General features: G+C 34.6%; 1 protein-coding gene across 2 annotated transcripts; it reads right to left on the reverse strand.

Annotated features, from left to right (window-relative positions):
* Positions 1–3,079: 3,079 nt before the first annotated feature.
* On the reverse strand, positions 3,080–20,713 carry MMADHC (metabolism of cobalamin associated D). Of its 2 annotated transcripts, none has more exons than XM_037027787.1 (8): positions 20,627–20,713; positions 20,056–20,118; positions 15,136–15,280; positions 12,761–12,888; positions 9,725–9,830; positions 9,044–9,174; positions 5,020–5,106; positions 3,080–3,598 (listed from the first exon to the last, which is right to left on the reverse strand). In XM_037027787.1, exons 2-8 carry the CDS (start codon positions 20,062–20,064, stop codon positions 3,404–3,406), a joined length of 801 nt encoding a protein of 266 aa, XP_036883682.1. In that variant the 5' UTR covers positions 20,065–20,118; positions 20,627–20,713; the 3' UTR covers positions 3,080–3,403. The 2 variants fall into 2 exon arrangements, with proteins under 2 accessions (XP_036883682.1, XP_036883681.1); XM_037027786.1 differs by having other exon boundaries at positions 12,671–12,888.
* Positions 20,714–21,627: the final 914 nt, after the last annotated feature.

Here is a 21,627-nt window from a genome sequence, read left to right on the forward strand (position 1 = left end):
CCACTTATAAGCAGGTCTGTTTCTTTGACTTTCTCCCCTGTTCATTGGTCAGGTTGTCTCTTTACACCAGTATCACTCACTGACTTAATTACTACAACTTTGCAGTAGTAACATGGTTTTAGGTGATTATAAGTTCCAATAAAATGATTGGAAGTTAGATGCTCAGAGCTTGAATCGAATCTTCTGGATAATTAGGTTGTAGCTTACACCTATTCTATTGACACAAGGTGGGACGGGCAGACTAAACCTTATGCAAATTTAAAATGTTCTGGCTCTTGATGAAGGAGAGCATGAAGACTGGTGCTGTGTTTGTTTCATAGAGAAGTGGGTCTACTCCTTCTTGTGAGGTCTGGAGTAATTTAAATGAACAAAAAATACAGAAGAATTGTATACAAGTATATAATCAAGTGCAAAATAGTGTGTCAACTAAGTCCTTTATAAATGAAGAAATAGGATTGTCAGGACAGACACCTGGGTAAAATTTTTTCCAGATAAACATTTTGCTTTCCAGCGAAATCTTGCAGTCAGAAGATACTGTCCCAACTAGGGGTTGTTATCGGCATCTAGAGTAGAGGCCGAGGATGCTGTTAACCATGATGCACCACACGGCCGCTCCCACACACAGCGCTGTGGTTCAAAACACCAACAGTGCGGAGATGGGGGAATCCTGCTTTGGGACAAGAGAAGCACACTCACAAGAAAGAAAAAAAACTGAGTTCAAACCAAAAGTAAAATTTTGTTCAAATGTAAGGATTATTTATGTTGATGTTACAAATGACAGAAGCCTAAGAACATGAAAATTTTAAACTTGAAGCTAGAGAACTGAACTATTTGAAGTATAGCATCTATAATTAAATTTTTAGATAAATGTTTAAGTTTTCAAAGAAATTCAGAGATTCGAGTTCAATGAATAATTTCCAAAGTTCATGAAATGTGGCATTAATCTGGAAGTTCTTTCAGCTTAAATTCTGCAACTCCTTGATATTTTAAATCACTTGATAATGACCATAAGAATATATATGTGAATCACAGCCAAGTTCCAGTGCTGAGTCTTAACACTAGCTATATGCCTTAGGCCTGCACCTGTATTTCCCCAAAACATATATACATATATGTATTTTTTAAATATGTAAAGATTTTACTTATCTTTAGAGAGAGGGGAAGGGAGAAAGGAGAGAAACACTGATGAGAGAAACAGCGACCAGCTGCCCCCTGTAGGCAACCCGCCTGGGGACCGAATCCACAACCCTGGCATGTGCTCTGAGCAGGAATCGAACCAGTGACCTTTTGCTCTGCAGTGCAATGCCCAACCAAGCCAAGCCGCACAGGTCAGGGTGCAAAAACATATTTTTCAGTGCCAAGTCTAGTATCAATTTCAATGGTTCAGCCTTATTTTTTAAAAGTAGCAAATTTATGTTTAAAATGAATAATTTCACAAATTCAGTCTTCAGGGGTCCTAATAAAGTAAATATATTTTCTTACCACATAACAGTCAATCACTTTCTACTGTGATGAGTTAAGAGTCCCTCGGGTACATTTCCTAAACCTAAATCTTGCCATGACATTCCAGGAAACAAATTTTAATTGGCAGTTACTGTTTCTCAGTGCTATCTCTGAAAATCCTGTTAGAAAGCAAGATGATAAAATGAGGGCGAGGCAAAGCAGTGGACCAAGTAATTCTTCATTGTGGGAGCTGTCCTTTGCATGGTAGGATGCTCATCAGCATCCCTGGTCCCTACCCACTGGATGGCTACAGCACCTGTACCTCCACAGCTGCGACAAACAAAAACCTCTCCAGATATTGCCAAATTTACCCCAAGGGGCAAAATTGCCCCGATTCAGGTGATAAATAACTACGCACAATAAAGGTTAACCTCACATTTTTTTAGTGAAAGTGAAATTGCAAAAGTGAACATACCGTTTCATATGCATAAAACATCAAAACAGACAAAACCAATTTATGATTAGGGAATCAGGATAGTGGTTGCCTCTGGGAGAGGAAAGTGGGAGGAGGAATACCTGGAAGACAGCAGGATAAGCCTCTCAAGTGCTTGTACTGTTGTCTTCATCTATCAAGCACTTAAGATATGTGCCCTTTTCTGCATGCGCACACACGATCAGCCCTCTGTATCCATGAGTTTCACATTTCACATCCTCCACCAGGGACTGAGAACACTATTTTTCAATGCATGCTTGGGAATCCACAGATGCAGAAGGCCAACTGTATGTATCCTTATGCTATTTTATATAAGAAACTTGGGCATCTGCAAATTTTGGTAACAGGAGGGTGTCCTGGAATTGAATCCCCCATGGATACCAAGAGATAACTGCACTCTAATACATTTTTGTCAAAATATTATAGGACTCCCTACTTCATTTTTACATAATGAATGAAAACTCTTTAGCTCCTACTCTCTGAGTCATAAGCAACACTTATTATCAAGTTACGAGTTAATTAAGCAAAGAATGTGAAATCAAGTTGTAAATTAAATGAAAAATTTCGTCATCTCCATGATTCCTTTTAAAAACAGGCACTTAACTGATTTTTTTAATAAAAAATCCATTTCAATTAATCTATTTGGTAGAAGTTACTTGTTCTCCTGAGATTTGTCTCTTCCTACTGGCAAAAGCCTCAAGTATGAAAGGTGATTTTTTGAAAAAGTTCAAAAAACTGCAAAAACAAACTGTCACAAATGAGGCATTGCTGTAATGTATTGCAGTTTCTTATATTGCTAAAACTGCAGAGATATGGTTTAACTGAAGCATAGTTCTGTCTCAAAATAATATACATTTATTTTATAACCCAGGTGTTAAGAATTATTATTTTTTAGTATGTGTACAAATGAGATGCATAAGCCTTTATTTATAAAGATGTATTATCCCTATTTTTCTTTTCCTGCATGGACATTATTTCAAAGTAAAACCCAGACTGGTACACGAATAAAGAAAAAATTAGGAAAAGTTAAATCTACATAAATTTAGAATTTTCAATTGTACTAATTAAAAAAACTTTAAAAAGAACATTATCATTTCTTAGAAGTCTTAAGAACTACATTTAAAAAATACTGCAATAAAAAATATAAGTAAATGCATAGTTTATTTTTGGAGAAAGTAATTAAAACTAAGGTTTTTCCAATAAAGGGGAGAAATAAAAATAGAGATCATACCATGGTTACGTTAATTATCACATTCTGTACAATTTGGATGTGCTTAACATGTATTCACTGACAACATGAACTTCTGAGACTTAAAAATCACAAATTCTTGCCAACAATTGTCAATTCATAAATGTTGAAATAAATACCCTAGAAGTAAGTGAAGTTTAAAAACTGAAGCCTTTGACAGAGTTTAGAGATCAACCCAAATAAGTAAAAACAGTACAGCAAACAAATTGGAATTACTACTAGTTTCCACTTAATTTCTTCATAATGTGGCTGTCTGGTGTGGCATTTGTGAAGATACTTCCTACGATCACATGGGTACCCCAGAGATTATGACGAATCACTTTACAGCAGCCAAGATCGTCAACAGAGAATCCTAAATGTCGATAGCGTTCATCTGTTTCAAAAAGAGTGTTGTTTGTATATGGTCCAAAAAACTGAAGGAAATAAAAAATGATGTTTTCATTAGAAAAAAGAAAATGAAGTAATAATTTCATGCAAAAATACACATATCTTTTAATACTCCAAATATTTACAAATTCAAATAAGGAGTAATAAAGTCACGGGAAACACTTAAAACTGCCCTAATACCTCCTCTCCCCGCAATAACTGAGCATTCTGGAAGTGTGAAATGAATGATCTAGCCAACTTCATGTAATCTAGAAACAAATGCATAATATTACACCAACTTTAAAGATGGGATAAACTGTGGACAATCATCTATGGTTTACCTGATCATTTTTAAGAAAAGGAAACTAAAGTCCAGAGTCAATTCTTCATTTTTCCTCCATACTTTATCCTACCTGGCTTTGAGAAGCAATAGTATATACAATAGGATATACAATAGGATATCTTATCCTAAGATTCGAAACCAATTTATCACCATTTTTAATAAAAAAATAAACCCAAAATTTAAAATGTGACAATGTGGTTCACTTACTTCAAAAAACATAACTTTATAAATGATATTTTCTAAAATGTTACTTTTCTAATATTTTTCTTACTATCTATATTATCTTAATTTAAAAAATAATTTTCCTTTCTTAAACTATTGAAAACTAATTTTCACTAACAAATAGCAAACACACTAATTCAATGTAGACTAAATGATAGAAATAACTTTTTATTATTATTTTTTAGATTTTATTTATTTATNCAATAGTATATACAATAGGATATACAATAGGATATCTTATCCTAAGATTCGAAACCAATTTATCACCATTTTTAATAAAAAAATAAACCCAAAATTTAAAATGTGACAATGTGGTTCACTTACTTCAAAAAACATAACTTTATAAATGATATTTTCTAAAATGTTACTTTTCTAATATTTTTCTTACTATCTATATTATCTTAATTTAAAAAATAATTTTCCTTTCTTAAACTATTGATAACTAATTTTCACTAACAAATAGCAAACACACTAATTCAATGTAGACTAAATGATAGAAATAACTTTTTATTATTATTATTTTTTAGATTTTATTTATTTATTTATCTTTAGAGGAGAAGGAGAGAGGGAGAGAAACATCAATGTATGGTGGCCTTTCGCACGTCCCCTTGCTGGGAGTTGGCCTGCAAGGAACCGGCCTGCAACCCAGGCATGTGCCCTGACTGGGAATCGAACCGCGATCGTCACTTTTTATTATTTTTAATTTAGTGTGACAGAGGTCCTTCCAAGTTTTGAATGCAACTGGCTCACAGTGGCATTTCTTTTAAAACCTCTCACAAGGTTTTAAAAGTTTTAAATGATCTATTTTTACCAAAGTTATAGTTACAAACAATTTCACAATAAAAATCATTCCTGCTTTAAATTATATAATCTGGCCTTCAAACTTTGTATTTGATTACGTACTGCCAAACCAGATGATGGGTCAATAAAGTCAGCCCAATAGCCTTCAGCTCGAAGAGCGTAGCATATTTCCTTAGCACCACTGATGAACTGCATAGAAAAAGACACAAATAATATGCTCAACATAGCATGGCTACGCATTTTTATTTTTAAATAAATATCTTTTGCTTCAGCTAGAGAACTTAATAAGATTAATAGAAAATTAAAACTGATAAATAAGACTGTAAAGTTAAGATTATTTAACCATTTAAAAAGATTAATGGTTCATATAACATTTTAATTTCTTTCAAAAAGTCTAAATTGTGTATTTTCTTCTAAATTATTTATTTTAGGAACCATTTCTAATCAATTGTGTGCTATTAATTCTTCAATTTATCATGAATTATATGCTATAGTTTTTATTTTACAACACTACAGAAATGTTAGAAGAAAAAACAAGATAGTCATAGTAAAAAGATCCAATTCATTCATTAACTTAAATAAACATTGTTTAAAATCATATACTTGTTTGTGTGTCCTTCAAACACACAGCTATCCATTTACAGAGTCATGAAATGCTTCTGAAAGGGCACACAGGAATAATAGGATAAATGGACAGATGGGGTACAGGGCTGGATAGGATGCTTACTTTTCATTATATACCGATTTATTTTGTAGCCTATAATCATTACACACCATATGCATGTACCACCTATTCCAAATCATGGTGTCACCATCCAAATTCCTATGTCTTTATTAGCTTCATCAGAAGCCTAACTAGTGAAAAACACAGTGACAAACATTATGACCAGATTAGAATGTTAAAAAAAAAAAGACAAATCATAAATATTTAAAAACAAGGGGTCATAGTTCCACTTCCAGCCATCACAGTAACAGGTACCAAACTTGTCACCTGCTGAAAACTATAAAGCTGACAAAAATATATGAGGCAACTGCTTTTAGACTGAACAACAGCCAGACAAAATTGTACTCTTTGACAGAGAGAGACAGATGAGGTGATCCCCATATTTTCCAGTTGTGTCCGGGGATGGGGATACCTTCTTGTCACAGGGCAAAGAAGTGGATTCCAAGCAAAAGATGGTGTCACTGAACTGAGGAGGCAGCAAAGAAGAATTATAGACCGCTGAAGCATCTGGACTTTGCGAGCAGGGTACTGGAGACGAGGAAGATGAGCCAACAGGGTTCCCGGTAGTCTGCAGGGCAACTGACTGCCTTTATCACCAAGAGCTGAGCTGTGCAGGGTAGGTGGTGAGATTCTGCGAGGCCTAGCAGAAAGTGCCAGCGAGAGCTGAGTGGTGAAACCGGGGTTTGTGCAGTGCTAGATAACACGGGTTTCTGAGCACCTTTGGCTGAGATCCTCAAAAGTCAAAGCCTTAGGGATATGGGCCATATCTTTAATAAGGGATCAGTAAACTACAACCCAAAGGCCAATCCAGCTGCTGCCTGTTTGTACAATAAATACAGTTTTAATGGCACATGACCACGACTCTTCACTTATATACTGTCTATCGTTGCTTTAACGATACAAGGGTAAGATTGAGTAGTTCAGACCCTTTGGCTTACCAAGCCTAACCATGTTTACTCTCTGGCTCTTTATAGAAAAAGTTTGTTGACCCTTGCTTAGAGGTATACAGCTTAAGCTAACTATTTTCTCCTAATGAAAAATATTAAGATAATTCTGTATTCTTTACATTATCTTCATACTTAATATTTATACTTATTGCTGTATTTAATTAATCCTCATAATTCCTAAAAATAGAAAAAATACTGAATATGGTCAGGAAGTCATTAGTATATCAATTTCATGCAGAAACGGGGCATAGCACATGCAGAGATGTGCTACACCCAAAAACTGTAAGAGCAAAACAATACCAGCAAATGTTTATAAAGGTTAATTAAAAGACTCCCAAATTATTACAACTAGAACCACATTAAGTATTTCTCTTAAGATTTCTGTTCATCAAGAGCAAACACTGACATCTGCTGAAAAAATATGGAATATATTTAAACCATAAAACACAAAGTACCTACTTGGACCATAAAAATATATGTTTCTAAAATAATTACTAACATATCTAAAATAGAAAAATCGGGGGTTTTCCCCCAGAAAATAAAATAGCTCAGACATTACAAAATTAAAAATCTTAAGATAAAGCACATTGCCATCTCAAAACCCTGACACTGGTTATACACAACTGGCTGCTGTAATGGGGTTAGTATCAAAGGAGGGGTCAGAATCTTTGATCAAAACTTAGAACCACTGATGCAATGCACACAAGAGAGCTCTCTAGTGACTAAGTGACAGTGACGATAAATACGANATAAAGGTTAATTAAAAGACTCCCAAATTATTACAACTAGAACCACATTAAGTATTTCTCTTAAGATTTCTGTTCATCAAGAGCAAACACTGACATCTGCTGAAAAAATATGGAATATATTTAAACCATAAAACACAAAGTACCTACTTGGACCATAAAAATATATGTTTCTAAAATAATTACTAACATATCTAAAATAGAAAAATCGGGGTTTTTCCCCCAGAAAATAAAATAGCTCAGACATTACAAAATTAAAAATCTTAAGATAAAGCACGTTGCCATCTCAAAACCCTGACACTGGTTATACACAACTGGCTGCTGTAATGGGGTTAATATCAAAGGGGGGGTCAGAATCTTTGATCAAAACTTAGAACCACTGATGCAATGCACACACGAGAGCTCTCTAGTGACTAAGTGACAGTGACGATAAATATGAATTTTGTAAATACTACCTTGAAAATATTCATTGAGTTAACGCTATTTAAATTTCAACTCTAAATTTGGATTATCTATCAAATCAGAAACATTATCTTACGCCTTTCTTCAATTTCCTTGCTAAGTAACATATAACTTGCTCATGAGTGTCATCTACTGTATGAAATTTATTAGCAAAGTGCTACGTGAGACTTTTAAGTACTATAAAGTCATCAAAAATACTGTTAAGTGTGTAAAATATATTTTTAAAAATAAAGAGAACTACCATCCAATCCTAAAGAACATATAATGTAATTCCTAACATCATGCGACATAAAATTTAGTAAAGGTAATTTCTGAACTATAATTAGCTAAGATTCCTCAAGTGAATTATTCCTAGCCTGTTGTACAGGAACAGGAATATTTCTATCTTACAGACAACATAAAAAATCTTAAATAATAATATAATTTATAAATTTCAGACTTTACAGTACCTCTTATCATTTCTCAGGTTGTTAAAAATGAAAAGAAATGCTAATAACTAGGGTAACATAAGGTAAAAGTATACACACTAAGATAATGTTTTTGGCAAGCAAATTGGCACAATTAATTAAAATTTAAAATTTTAATTCAGTAAGTTTCAATTTAGGAATCTATAGATACAAGTATGTACATAAAAATATATGTACAAATATATTCATTGCCTGTAAAAGTAAAGATTGATTTTCAATTTGCGAATTCCTAAGAAAAATTTTAAGTACCTTAAAAAACTTATGGTTTGCCCATGTAATGTAATACAATGCAGATTTTGCAAAAAAAATGAAATATATTTATGTGTAATGTTATGGGAAGATGTCTATATACATTCAGGTTAAAAGGATAGAAAAAAAATGTGGGTATATAGTTTTTTATGATTATTGTACTGTACACAGTTACCATTTACTCCTTGAAGAAGGCCGGTGTAATTTTTACTTTCTATTTGCTATCCTTTAAAGAGAGAGAGAGATGGAGAGAGGAAGTGAGATGGAGAGAGAGAAGAGAGATGGACATGAATAGTTTCCTCTTTTGTTTTTATCCTATTTTCCTAAATTTCAAAAAATTAAGCAAACTATTAAACAGAATCTTTGTGGTCCAAATTGTGGCACTGTTATTCTTAGAGAGGATGTAAATTCTTTAGTACTGAAATAAGTTAAAAAGAAAGGCTAGAAAAGATACCCAACATTTTAAAGCATTGATTCATTCCTATTTAAATAAGATCATAAAATTAAATTATCACCAACTGAAAGAATTACCTTCTCTAAGAGTATTTCTCTTTCGCTTTCTACCTCCTCGCTCCAAATAGTCATATCGTTCTCAGTTTTCTGTGTTACAGTCAGAATCATTAGTTTGTTGGTGGTCACTTCTGGAAACAGTGATTGAAAATCTATAAATAAAATAAGAATAAAAGTTGTAGGAAGAAAATAATTTCGTTTTTAAAAGAGAGGCAGTGCATAAAAACGCTCCTTTAGAAAAATGATTAAATTACTGTGATACCAAATTAGGTTTAGAAATGCATATTATTTTTAAAAGGATGACTTAAACTCCATCTTGGTCCATTTGTGCTCTTGTTGGATGAACTGAAATATCACTGATAATATAACGTCTTATAATTTTCACACAGAGTTTATTATTAAGACTTCTTAAGATTACGTATCAGCCTATGAAAACACAGCTGTAACAATCAAACAAGACTGGAATGACTTCAGGGAAAGCTACAGAAAAAAAGTTACTACAAATTCTACTATTCCTATGTAGCAACAGCATGAAGTCAGGGGACATTTGAATGCCTCTATCTTGGCCATGCAATCATGTCCCTCCAGACACAGTAAAATATTAAGTAAAACAAAAGCATTACAATTCTTACGGAGCACATTAAAAAATAGTGATATTATCTAAAACACACTCTTGTAAAAACACAGAAAAGCACAACATACCTCTTCGCAGCAATTCTGGACATGTTTGGATTACACACTCTACTCTGGCACTTTCAAAGTACATTTCTGCACTGTTAACTTCCTGTGCAACAGGTGCATCGTTACCCTAAAAGGAAAAAGAGATATAAGTAAACAAAGTCTGCAGTTCAAATACCTTGCCTGTTATGAACTTGTCTTCCATAGAAAATTTTTAAAATAATCCTAATCTAACTATTGGTGAGATGATAGTCAGTTTTTTCTTATACACTCAAGCTTTGCTCTATGATGAATACAGGATCTGAAAGTTCTAAAAAAAATTGAATACAAAATTAAAATATATAAATATACTGATATAATAGGACTTGATATAAGTAGAAGTCAGCTAAGAAACTAACTAAAATACAGTAATTGTGTCATACAATGTTAGCTCATAATATTTTGTGGTATCTAATTATCTTTTCTTTCATTCTGTAATCTGTAAAATGAAGATAATTACACTAACTTACAAAATAACATGGCTAAATATACAGCCTCTCCTATAGGAAGAACTTCAAGGCCTTCATTCAACTGAAATTTACTGGGCACCTACCATACATCAGCAAGAACAGCCACTACAGAGCTAACAAAACCCAGTCTTCACTATTAGGTAAATTAGAGTTAGTAGAAGCATAATAGCATGAACAAGTAAGTGCAACTGAATAGGAAACATGCTACAGAGTTATGAAGAAAATCTTCCAGCAGTATAGATAGGGAAGAAACTTGCTTTGCTGGGAGCAATCAGGAAAAGGTTGAAATCATATTTGAGCTACATGTTAATTAATGTATATGTTGGTAGGTAAAAAAACAGGTGGAATGTATGTTAGGAATTCAAGAGGAAAATCAGTTGAGGAAGAAAATAACAACATTACAAAAAGATTCAATGGTCAAAGAGAATGGTGTACTTAAAGTATGTTGTGAATGGGGTGCAAAGAAAAGTAGGAAGTACTGGGAGGTATGGTGGGAAAGACAAAGATGATAATCATGGAAAGACATTTTATGCCACATTAAGAAATTTTGACTTAACAAAGAATAGCAAGAGAAGATATAAGAAGCGAATGCTAATATTATTGTGGAGATGTATAAAAATGAGGAGAAGCAGGTATAGTTTAGTAAAAGCCAACTTACAATCCCTTACTGATTTACACACACTTTCACATTTAATCCTCATAATTGTGTGGCCTAGAGATTATTTTTATCCCCATTATATATAGAAAGAGATAGAAGCTCAGACAGATAAGTTATTTTTTTCAAGGTCAAAAATTAAGTAAATGGCAGAGCTAACCTCTGAACCTGGACTTATCCTATTTCCACAGACCATCATACTGCAATGCCCCGAGGAATCTATGTAAGATAAAGTACCCTGGAACTTGGGCAATGTTAGTGAAAATTTAAAGGGGCACAAATAATGAAAGAGTTACTTCAAAAGAAAGCAATGAGATTTTACTACTATTTATGGGGATATGGTAGAGAGAGGAGTTGAGGTCAGCAGTATAATTTTTATCTTGGGACAGTGGGACAACAGCTAAGTCATTTATATTACTAATAATATGGGAGTAAGGATAGGTTTTGAGAAGAAAAAAAAACTAATTCAGTATTAGACATGCGAAGTTTGGGAACTTGTGAGATATCCAGATAAAATGTTTGACAGGCAGATAGAAATATAGAACCAGAAATGTCAGAAATAGAAATACTAAGTTAGAAATTATAATAACACAGCCTGTGAAAGGAAGCCCAGGGAGTAAGGGACCAGGAAGTAATTTAAATGAAAAGCTGAATATCAGAAATGTACAGGAAATGTTATGTGACTGACATAGGAAGAGCCAAGAGGACTGAGAAGGAATTAACTGAGATAAAAGTCAGGGGAGGTCAACTGTATCCCAATTTCAAGTTATCCAACATAACCCATTATAGCTGTAAGGGGCTGTTGCTTTTAATAATATGATTTTTATTAAAAACAGTAAAACTCAGCCTGAAATTATGTAGAAATATGAAAAATGACAAGATTCAGGGGCGTGACAGAAACTGAATTACACATAGTTTTCCACTTGATTGGGCAATGAAGCAATATGAGTTTAAAAATTCATTTAAAAAAGTCCTTTGGAAACTGAATTTTAAAAGAATTATAAGTTTTTCTTTAAAGACTATTGTATCTGAAGCATTTCAGAGATCTCAAATTTTTAAGTTTTTAAACAATACTAGTAGAAATATGGTCCATATACAAATGACAATTGCAATTTATAAAAGTGAAAAACAGGCAATCCAAATTTCTGATAACAATGAATGCAATATGAAAAAAAAATACTGTATTTTGACATGTATAATGTGCACTTTTTTTGTCCAAATTTTGGAGACAAAAATAACAATGTGTGCGCATTATACACGGTTAGTACTAATTCCGTATCTATGTTTTCTTTTATTTATTCTTATGCATTAAAAATGTAACTCTAGAAAGCAATAATGATATCCATACACAAAGTAATACCCCAGAATACAATAATTGGTTTTGCTTCTAAATATAATTAAATAAAAAACTGAATTAAGAAATTAAAACAAAAACTTTTCCCCTGAAAGTTTGGGCCAAAAACATGGGTACACATTATACCCAGGAGCACACTATATGCGGCAAAATATGTTAAATTTCCAGTAATATAGTAATAAGTGGATTATCTATAATTGAGAAAATAAGCAGTTATCAAAAATTTTTTTGAAGATTTCATTACCTAGAAAAGACTGCAATCTGAAATGAAAAAATAGCAAGCAGTGTATAGAGGAAATGCCAACTTTTAAAAATCCATTTATACTGTTTTTGTATATATTGGAGTTAAATATTTTTCTTTACTTCTCAGTGAAAAGTGATGTTTATAGTAATGAGAAATTAACATAGTATTAATAATTAGAAAAACAGAATATATGATCTTAACAATTTACCTGAAATTCATTCACATATTGTGCCATCACAAACTCATGTCTTTCACTTGATAAAGGTTCTGCTAGAATATCAGGTAAAGTTTTATGAACCTGGCTTTTCTTCTGTGACATGGTCCCATTGATGTGACAGTCAAAACCTATGTTCCCAGGAAGCTGGAATCTCTGATCCTGAGGCCCAAATGGTCCCATAACTTCATCAGGCCACACTGTTCGAGAGCCTGAAAAAACAACACACAAAAATGAATCATTTTCTCCTTGACAGTCAAGTGTACTGGTAGACTAAAGGAATAAATGCTCCTTTTAAAATCAGGCATTTTTTACCTAAATGATAGATTTTGGAAATTTGCCTTCCTGTGTTAATATAAACTAGTTTCAAGTTACTTCCTAAATACTAATCAAAGCAACCCGTTGTCAGCTCCCAGGCAAGTCCATTATTAGGAAAAAGGTTTAATAAAGTACTGTAATAAAATCCGTATTATATAATGCTTGATAGTCATTAAAAAGAATATAGTAAATCTTCACTGATTCAAGGATGTCCAAGGCATATTACATTGAAAGAAAAAGCTAAGCCAAAGAATAATATATGGCATTTATTTGACATTCAGAACTTTATATTTATGTCTTTAAATTCGGGGCGGGGGGGAAGATCTAAAAGGAAACATACCAAACTTAATAGGGGAGGAGCATGGAGCTGCTGTCACCTGGTGGCACGAAACATTAATGGGCTGGGAAAAATCCTGTATGCGCTGATATAACATAATGCCCTGCTTATCAGCCACATGAGTTGACATGGATTAAAAAGAAGAGACCACATTACTTTATTCACTTTTGAAAAATACCCTAACTCATAAAAAATTAAAAAAGATCCAGAAAAGAATAAAGTAGAAAACCAAATAAAGAAATATTCAAGAGTAGGTTTTTGTTTACAAAAAGGGACAACTGCTGAAGACATCAGTTGGCCATAAAAACATTTTTTAATACTCTGCCCAGACTGAGTGACTAAAAATGGCCATGTCAACACCGCTGCCCCATCACTACACTGTGTCACCATATCCCTCTTCTCCACCTATGACAAACACCATCCAGTAACCATGAAACTCTTTCCTCCTAAATTATGGGACACTGTCTCATAATTCTCAGCCTGCAAACTCTATCTAGTCCAATACTTCTCAAACTTTTAAGTATTTAAGAATCATTGGAGATCTTGTAAAAATTCAGATTCTGATGTAGAAGGTCTGGATTCCGGCTCAAGATTCTTCATTTCTAACAAGCTCCCAGGTGGAGTTGATGCTATCAGTCTGAAGACTATCTCAAGTAGTAAGGCTGGCAGACACTGATGCCTGGAGTCAGTTCACTGAGTAAAATCTATTACCCATTTTGGAACAAGATGGGTTTTAAACACTGTCCAGATCTAACAGTCTCTTGAAAGAAAGAAATATCCCGCATTAACAGTGAAGTTGCGCATAATTTCATCTGACTGATAATTTAGGTTTTCTCTTCAGGAACAGTCTGTTCATTCAATTTTTTAAATTTTTGTTTGGTTTTCTACGGGGTTGTCTTTTTCTTGGTGGTCTATAAATTATTTTAATTTACATTTATTTTTATATTAATTTTTAAAATATATTCAGGAATCAAACCCATCATATATTCTGAATGACAAATCTTTCATTTATATTACATGTATCTTTAGTCTCCGGATGAGTAATTGGAGATGGTGTTCTAAAACTGAGACAGGAAAACTGGGGAAGGCTTTGCATGCCCAAGTAAACTTACATTATGTCGTAAGTAATGTGTTGTAAGAAACAAAGATTCTATGCCCAATTCCTTTAGGGTACATTAGGTTAAGTTCGTAAGAGCTCTCCCTTAATATTTTAGTGTGCATTATAAACCTCCAAGATAGGCATGTGGCATATAACATTTCTCAAATTTACCTAATGACCCCAATTTTTTTTTAGACCGTGAAAAATTTTCACAGCTTGGGGACTGTCTGGGAACTGCTATTCAAAGTAGTGGGAGATAACTAAGGTTTATCAAGGACGTAACATAATAAACTGTCTCAGAATGATTAATATCATAGTGGAGAGTGTAAGACGGATTAGAAGAAGCAGAATTTGTAGATAGTGGGTAAGTTACTGAGTCAATAAACATACATAAAAAGTGCCAACTATATTTAGGAAATTCAGCAAAGAATAGCAAGAAGTAGTAACAGTTCAATAGGATTAAACTATTTGTTTCAGGGAGGACTGTATACATTGAAGATAGAGAGAAACTAAAGTTGAAGAAAGTAAGCTTCATTCTTTCTTTCAATATTATAGTTTTCTGATATAAATATTTATGCAGAACTTTTGAGTGTATACATGGGGTAAACTCAACTTTAGAATATCTGTAAGACCTCAGCTAGAAATATAGAAAACACAACTCAATGTTTTGGAAAAATTGTAAGTAAAGCAGTAATTTTTACTCACATACATCAGGAGGTGCAGTGGCCACATGAGACTCATCAGAACCTGAAGATCCAGCTGTTGAAAAGGCTTTGGAATTAACAACTCTTTTCACTAAGGAATAAAATCCCGGGAGATAGGAAACCAACCTGGCTCTGTTACAGAGCACCTAAAAATGACACAAAATTTTAAATTATTTTTTATGGATATAAATGTTATACTTAACACACACAGACCACCTCTGGCAAATCATCACACTGCAATATATCTTTTAAAATCCGTATTTATTCCACTACTGAGTACTTACTTACCTTATGATAAGCATTATGTATAACAAAGAAGCACAAATATAAAAAACAAACAAGCAATAAGTTATTTGGATAAAAGTGTATTGCTTTCCCAATAAAGGCCAGAATTAAGAGTACTACACTACAGAGAATGGGAACCTCTAAAAATTGCCCTATGTAGCAACACTAAAAAGGCAACCCAATTAGAAGGTGCTTCTATTCTCAAAACATAGACTTTCAAAACCTTTCCTAGGATCAAAACCTGTTTATTTTCTAACTTTTCTCTTCTTTTACTGCTATAAATTGTGTGAATTATCTCCCATGCCATCTTTCCTCTTGGTTTTGTGGCAATGCCCACTTTCTTTCATTTTAGCACATACTATGTGGTACAGTTTCTGCTCCTAAGGTCATTTTCTAGACTCTGCCTTGTTACGATGAATGACTGTATAAATGCATAAACTTTTAGCAAATTACCTGGGTGACAATAATTTAATGCAGAGGCTGGGGAAACTATAGTCAAATACAGTCTGCCATTTTATTGTAGCAGTCACACCCATTTATTTACATATTGCCTATGGCTACTTTCACACCAGAATGAGAGTTAAGTAGTTGCATACTGTATGGCCCACAAGCCTAAACTATTTACTGTCTAGCCCTTTCCATTAAAAAAATTGCCAACTCTTAATTTAGTGAAAAAGTATATGAACAAATATCATGTCATCTGTAAAATGCTAAAGATCCATTAAAAATGCTAAAATTAAAAAATCCTTGAAGCAGTAGACAAAAAGTTTCAGTATTTGTAGAAATAGTAGAAATTTGCTGGGGAAAGTGACATTTCAGTTAGTGACTTTCAGAAACAAAGGCATGAACCCATAAGGGTATATTCAATGAGGGACAAGCTCAGTGAGGGAGGGCATAAGGGAGTGAAATTAAAAACAATCTTGAAAGTTAACTTGTAGGCAACTATAGAAGACTTTGTATTTGACACAGACAGTAAAGGGCCTGTTACATCAAGAAAATAAGTCAGAATTTTATTCTGTAGGCAGGGAATGGAGTAAACTGATAAAAATATCCCTGATACGGGAAATTTTTAGGAATGTACCATAGATTGGAGTGGGGTTAGAGAGGTGGTATGAAAACTAGTAACCAGGAGGTTGAAGTAGTCTAGCCATTTGATACTTTAGAATGAATCATGTTTTTCCCTTTCCGATACTATCATGAAATCTAGCCCATCTGTTCTTCCACACTTTATTTCTCACAGTAAGTATAAGAGAACATCTTAACTGGTATTACTACCTCTCTGGCATAGTTTCTTACTAATTTTACCCTCCCTTCCCTTACTCTACTCTTTAGCCACATGAAAATACCTACCTCACATTTCCCATATCTCTGCTTCACATTTTCTCTGCCTTCTTTTAGACTGCCAACCGCCCCCCACTAACACTCTGCCCTTTTCCCTAACATTCTAAGCCTTAAATATTCAAACTCATTCTTAAAGATGTGAAAAGAGAACCTCCTTTATGTGCCTCCTAAGCATGAGGCATGTTTCCAGAACATTCTGCCCACCTGAAAATTTAGGCATCCTCCCTTGGGTCTGTACCCAACCTGCCCAAAGAGACAAACTGGTAATTATTAGGTTTTTTAACTATTAGACAAACTTGGACTTTTAGGTATTTCTATAATACTATAAATTTACTTTTACAATTGAGGACATTTAACAGACTGAATATGCCTCAGGATCTAAAAAGGGAATTTAAAATTTTGAATTTCAAAAATATTTGAACAAAGTTTCAAACTAATAAGAGGCTCAATAAGAGATTAGCTAAAAGGGACAATATTAAATAATGAAAAGTGTTAGTTACTCTGGGCCAGGTCCCATACTAAGTGCTTTAAATGTATATATGTATACCATTCTATATACCATTATTTACATTAGTTTAAGTAGGATTGTTAAAATATTATTTGTGATCCTTCAAATTCACACTGCTTCATAAGCAAAAACAATTATCTAAATCATTTTAGAAATTACCTAATATTATTAACAATTATTTTAAAGATTTTATTTATTTATTTTTAGAGAGGAGAAGACAGGGAGAGAAACATCAATGTACAGTTGTCTCTCACGTTCCCCCTACTGGGGGACCCGGCCTGCAACCAAGGCATGTGCCCAGAGTGGGAACTGAACCCGTGGCCCTTTGGTTCCCAGGCCGGCGCTCAATGAACTGATTCACTTCAGCCAGGGCTAACAATTATTTTAGCCTTTAAGTACCAAGGCCAGCAGACTCTATTTTGATTTTTCCTGATGGTAAACTTTTAATAAATTATAAAATAAAATGGGAGTTTTGTTTCTAGCCTGGCTAATCATCAAATTTCATTTTATTGGCAAAATAAACTAGTATTCGTCCACTGAAAGACACAGTTGATGACAGTACTAGCTTATTTTAAACATTTACCCTTTAACCTGTATGATTCTTAAATCTATTGTGGAAATGAAATATTTTGTGAAAATTTGATAGATTTTATGACATTGGGTCAGTTGGTGGATATAATAATTGAAAAGTTCTAGCAAATAACAGAGTCCCCAAATTAAGATAGCCCGTTTATTTTAGTTTTAGGATAAGTATGTAGTTTATACAATACTAACTTCAAGTAAACCTAGGACTCCAGACTTGTGAAGATGACAATCTACTAAGATTAACTTGATCTCTACCAAAGACTGAAATCTGGTCATCTATAAAACACATCTGTATGCATACACAGACATTTTTGTGTGGTCCACAGTGCTACAAGAAATTTTAATTGGGTAACATTGAGGAATTGTGAGATTTCACATAAAAGGTCCAGAATTTTGGCTCTTTTTGAAGATCTGGAAGCAGTGGATTAACATTCCCAAAAGGCATTAATTAGCAACAAATCACTGTAGGTAACGAAAGCCTGCTCCCTTTACATAAGAAATGGGCGTTTCAGTTTGTCAAAATCCCCACCAAGGCCCCTTAATTTAACCTGTCTATCCACCGAAGTATGGCTATTTATGATCCTTGCTATGTATGTTAACTAAATTGTTGAAGACACACATATCTGCATATTTCGTTACTGACATCCATTCAGCGTTTACAATGCATACAAACTAATATAAGTTTTGGAAAGTATATTCGAATATTAAGAGTAAATTTTATTTACTATGACCTTCTTTCTAACAATAAGAGGATTTCTAAAGTAGCTTTCAAATTATTTCTCCTACTGAACTAATTTATAAAGCCAGGTCAAATATTAGCATTCTATTGTAATTAATATCTCTCCTTTGCTTCTTTACGGTTCCCCTTCTGTGGTTATGGCCAGGTAAAAATTCACCTTAAAATGTGGCCACGACTAGTGGTCTATTTTTATAACTTGTCCCTGTGGTCATTTCATTAGACTTTCACTTAACATATCAGGTTCAGTTACAGAAATAATGGACTATCCTGGGCAACTGTCCATACTAATCTTCCTCACACAGAGCTCTAAATCACCATGGTTTAAAGAATGAAGTCTGAATTGCTAAATTTGGCATTCTAATCTCTATTACTTGATCAGAATTCCACAAACCAAAGTTATTTCCAATAACTACATTTACATATCTTATACTCAGGAAGACAAACCTGGCTTCCCGATTTTTGAAAGGGGGGTATCTTTGAATATACCTCCTGTTCTCACCTAAACCTTAGATTATCTAATTCTCATTTGTCTTTCAAACTCAAATTAAATGCTTCTCAGATTAAGTGATCCCAAGTCCCTATTTTCCCCTCTCCACAAAGCTGAAATTGCACTGTACCTTTGTGTAGCTTTAAAAAAAATTACTTCCTACTTTTACTGTAGCTGTTTTCATTTGTCTTACGTCCCCTACTAAACGATATCCTTAGGCTAGGATGTGTCTGGTTAATCACTAGGAAGTTACAGCCAATAAATATCTCTGGCTTATGTCAAAAATATCTCTTGCTCTTATTTTGTAGGATTTGGAACGTTATTTGTTATACTAAAACTGCTACAAAACCTTCAGTTTAGCTAACAAAGAAATTTTAAAAAGGTTAAAAATAGATTCTCAATATTTACTGAAATGATGTCTTTTTAAAAACATCGATAGGATGCTGGCTCTGAATGTACTTCTAAAACTGAATTTGTAGAAATAAGAACATGATTATTAAAAAGAATGTGTTCAAACTACCTTCAAAGTATACCAACATTAATTTCACATCCCTGGCTGCTCTTGACTGTTCTGATACATTAAGGCAGAGATTTTCAACCCTTCTTCATCCCATGGCTAATAAACTAATTACTAAAATTCTGCAGCACACCAAAAAATATATTTGTTGCTGATCTGACTAAAAAACTAGGTATAACTTTTCTTCCTTCACACCCAACAGCTATTGTTGTGTCGGCCATTGTAATTTTTTTTAACTTGACAATCTATGGGAATAGAGGTCACTTCCCCTGACTAAACAGTCATAGGGCATGTTTTAAAAATTCTTGCGACACACCTGTTGAAAATCGTTGCACTAAGTCTAAACAGGAACAACATTATGCCATCAATACCATCACAAACCGGTCCCTCCGACATGTCCTAACAAGTTCCCAAACTAGTATTTTACTGTACTGCCTCTTAAGAGACTAATTTACTCACATTGGCCATTTCTAGAGGAGAGGGCAGAAGCAAAATATTTTTTCTTTTCGTAGTTACTTACTCCTGGAAGAAGACAAAACAAAACAGGCTAGTAACGGATTCAGCTTTAACAAAAGACAGCTCGGGAACGTCTACTCTCTCCTACTTGCGTCCCTCGAGGACGACAGAACCGAAGTCCAAGCCCCTACCCCGAGGAGGCCCGAACTCGCCCCAGCCCCTAGCGGGCCCAGACCCCTGCCCAGGGGCGGCCGGGCAGCTCCAAACTGCGGGTGTGTGCCCGCTGAAAACAACTCGGACTAGATCAGGGAGGGAAAAGGGGAGCGGCGGCCCGCACAGAGTCCAGAGGGTCGAGGCAGGTATTTCAACACAAGTCAGGGCAGCCTGACAACAGCTCCAAATAAAGGTTCGAGTTGAACGAAAGACCAAGGAAGCGAAAAGAGCCTGAAGCCAGAGTGACAGGATGACTGGGGACAGAAAGACGTGGCCCTGTGGGTATAGGGGCATTATCAAGAGCTGTAGTCCGAGGATGGGAGAACTTGCAGGGGCTATCGAGGGCGGAAACCATCCATACCAGCCACCACTGCCGCCTCCAGCTGTCCAGGAACCTGACTGTTCCCACCGCGATAATGGCGACTGCCACGGCAGCCGCGGCGGGGCCTACGCGGGCAGCGACCAGGCTGGAGAAGTCGCTTCCGAGCGTATCGATGGGAAGGACCGTCGAACTGACGATGCGCACGCGCACAGTAGGCCGGCCAGCAGCACAGGGAGGAGGAATTGTGGGGAGAGGGTGGCTTGGGAGAATGGTGGGCTCCTGACCTAGCTTAGGCGGTCATTTCATTTCATTCATTATTTTATTTCTATTTCGTAGGCTTCCCTCACCCCAAGATTTTGTTACCGACCCCAGGATGTACAGTCTTCTTTGTATCTTAATTTATCATTCACAACTCACTGTTTTTGAGTATAGGGCACTTATAGGGCACAATCGCTTCCCTGGTCTTTCATTCAACTCGAACCTTTATTTGGAGCTGTTTTTCTTTATGACCGAATTGACCGAATTACATATACTATATAATTTTTATTTATCATTTTTTAATTAACTGAAGCCATACTTTATTCATACTTATATTCTAGTTGTGTCATATTGGACAAGTTACTTGGTCTCTTAATGCTTTTAGTTTTCTTCATTCTAAAACAGGAAAAATAATAGTGCCCACCTCATAGACGGTTTGTGGTGATTAAATCAGTTGGTATACGGCTAATACTTCTATAGTAATATGTAAACATTTGTGTGCACACAAGCACACACAGCCACACAGCGCAGAGTTGGGGAGTCAAAGAGGGCCTGTGAAAAGAGCCACTGATCTCAGTGCTGAAGTTACTTACAACTCATTATTTTTTATGCCTCATGATTTTTCTTTCGATTTGACTGTACTTGCCCAGGTTCTATAACAAGGTTTCTGGTTCAATGATGATTGTAAGCTTTGTGAGATCTGGAGCCATGTGCATTCATATTTGCCTTATCAGGTACTAGTGGGAGTTAAAGGGAGTCAGTGAGCAACGGTATGGCAGGAG

The sequence above is a fragment of the Sturnira hondurensis genome, unplaced genomic scaffold (assembly GCF_014824575.4).
Source record: "Sturnira hondurensis isolate 20B ecotype Veracruz unplaced genomic scaffold, ASM1482457v3 Scaffold0019428, whole genome shotgun sequence".
Classification (NCBI taxonomy): domain Eukaryota; kingdom Metazoa; phylum Chordata; class Mammalia; order Chiroptera; family Phyllostomidae; genus Sturnira; species Sturnira hondurensis.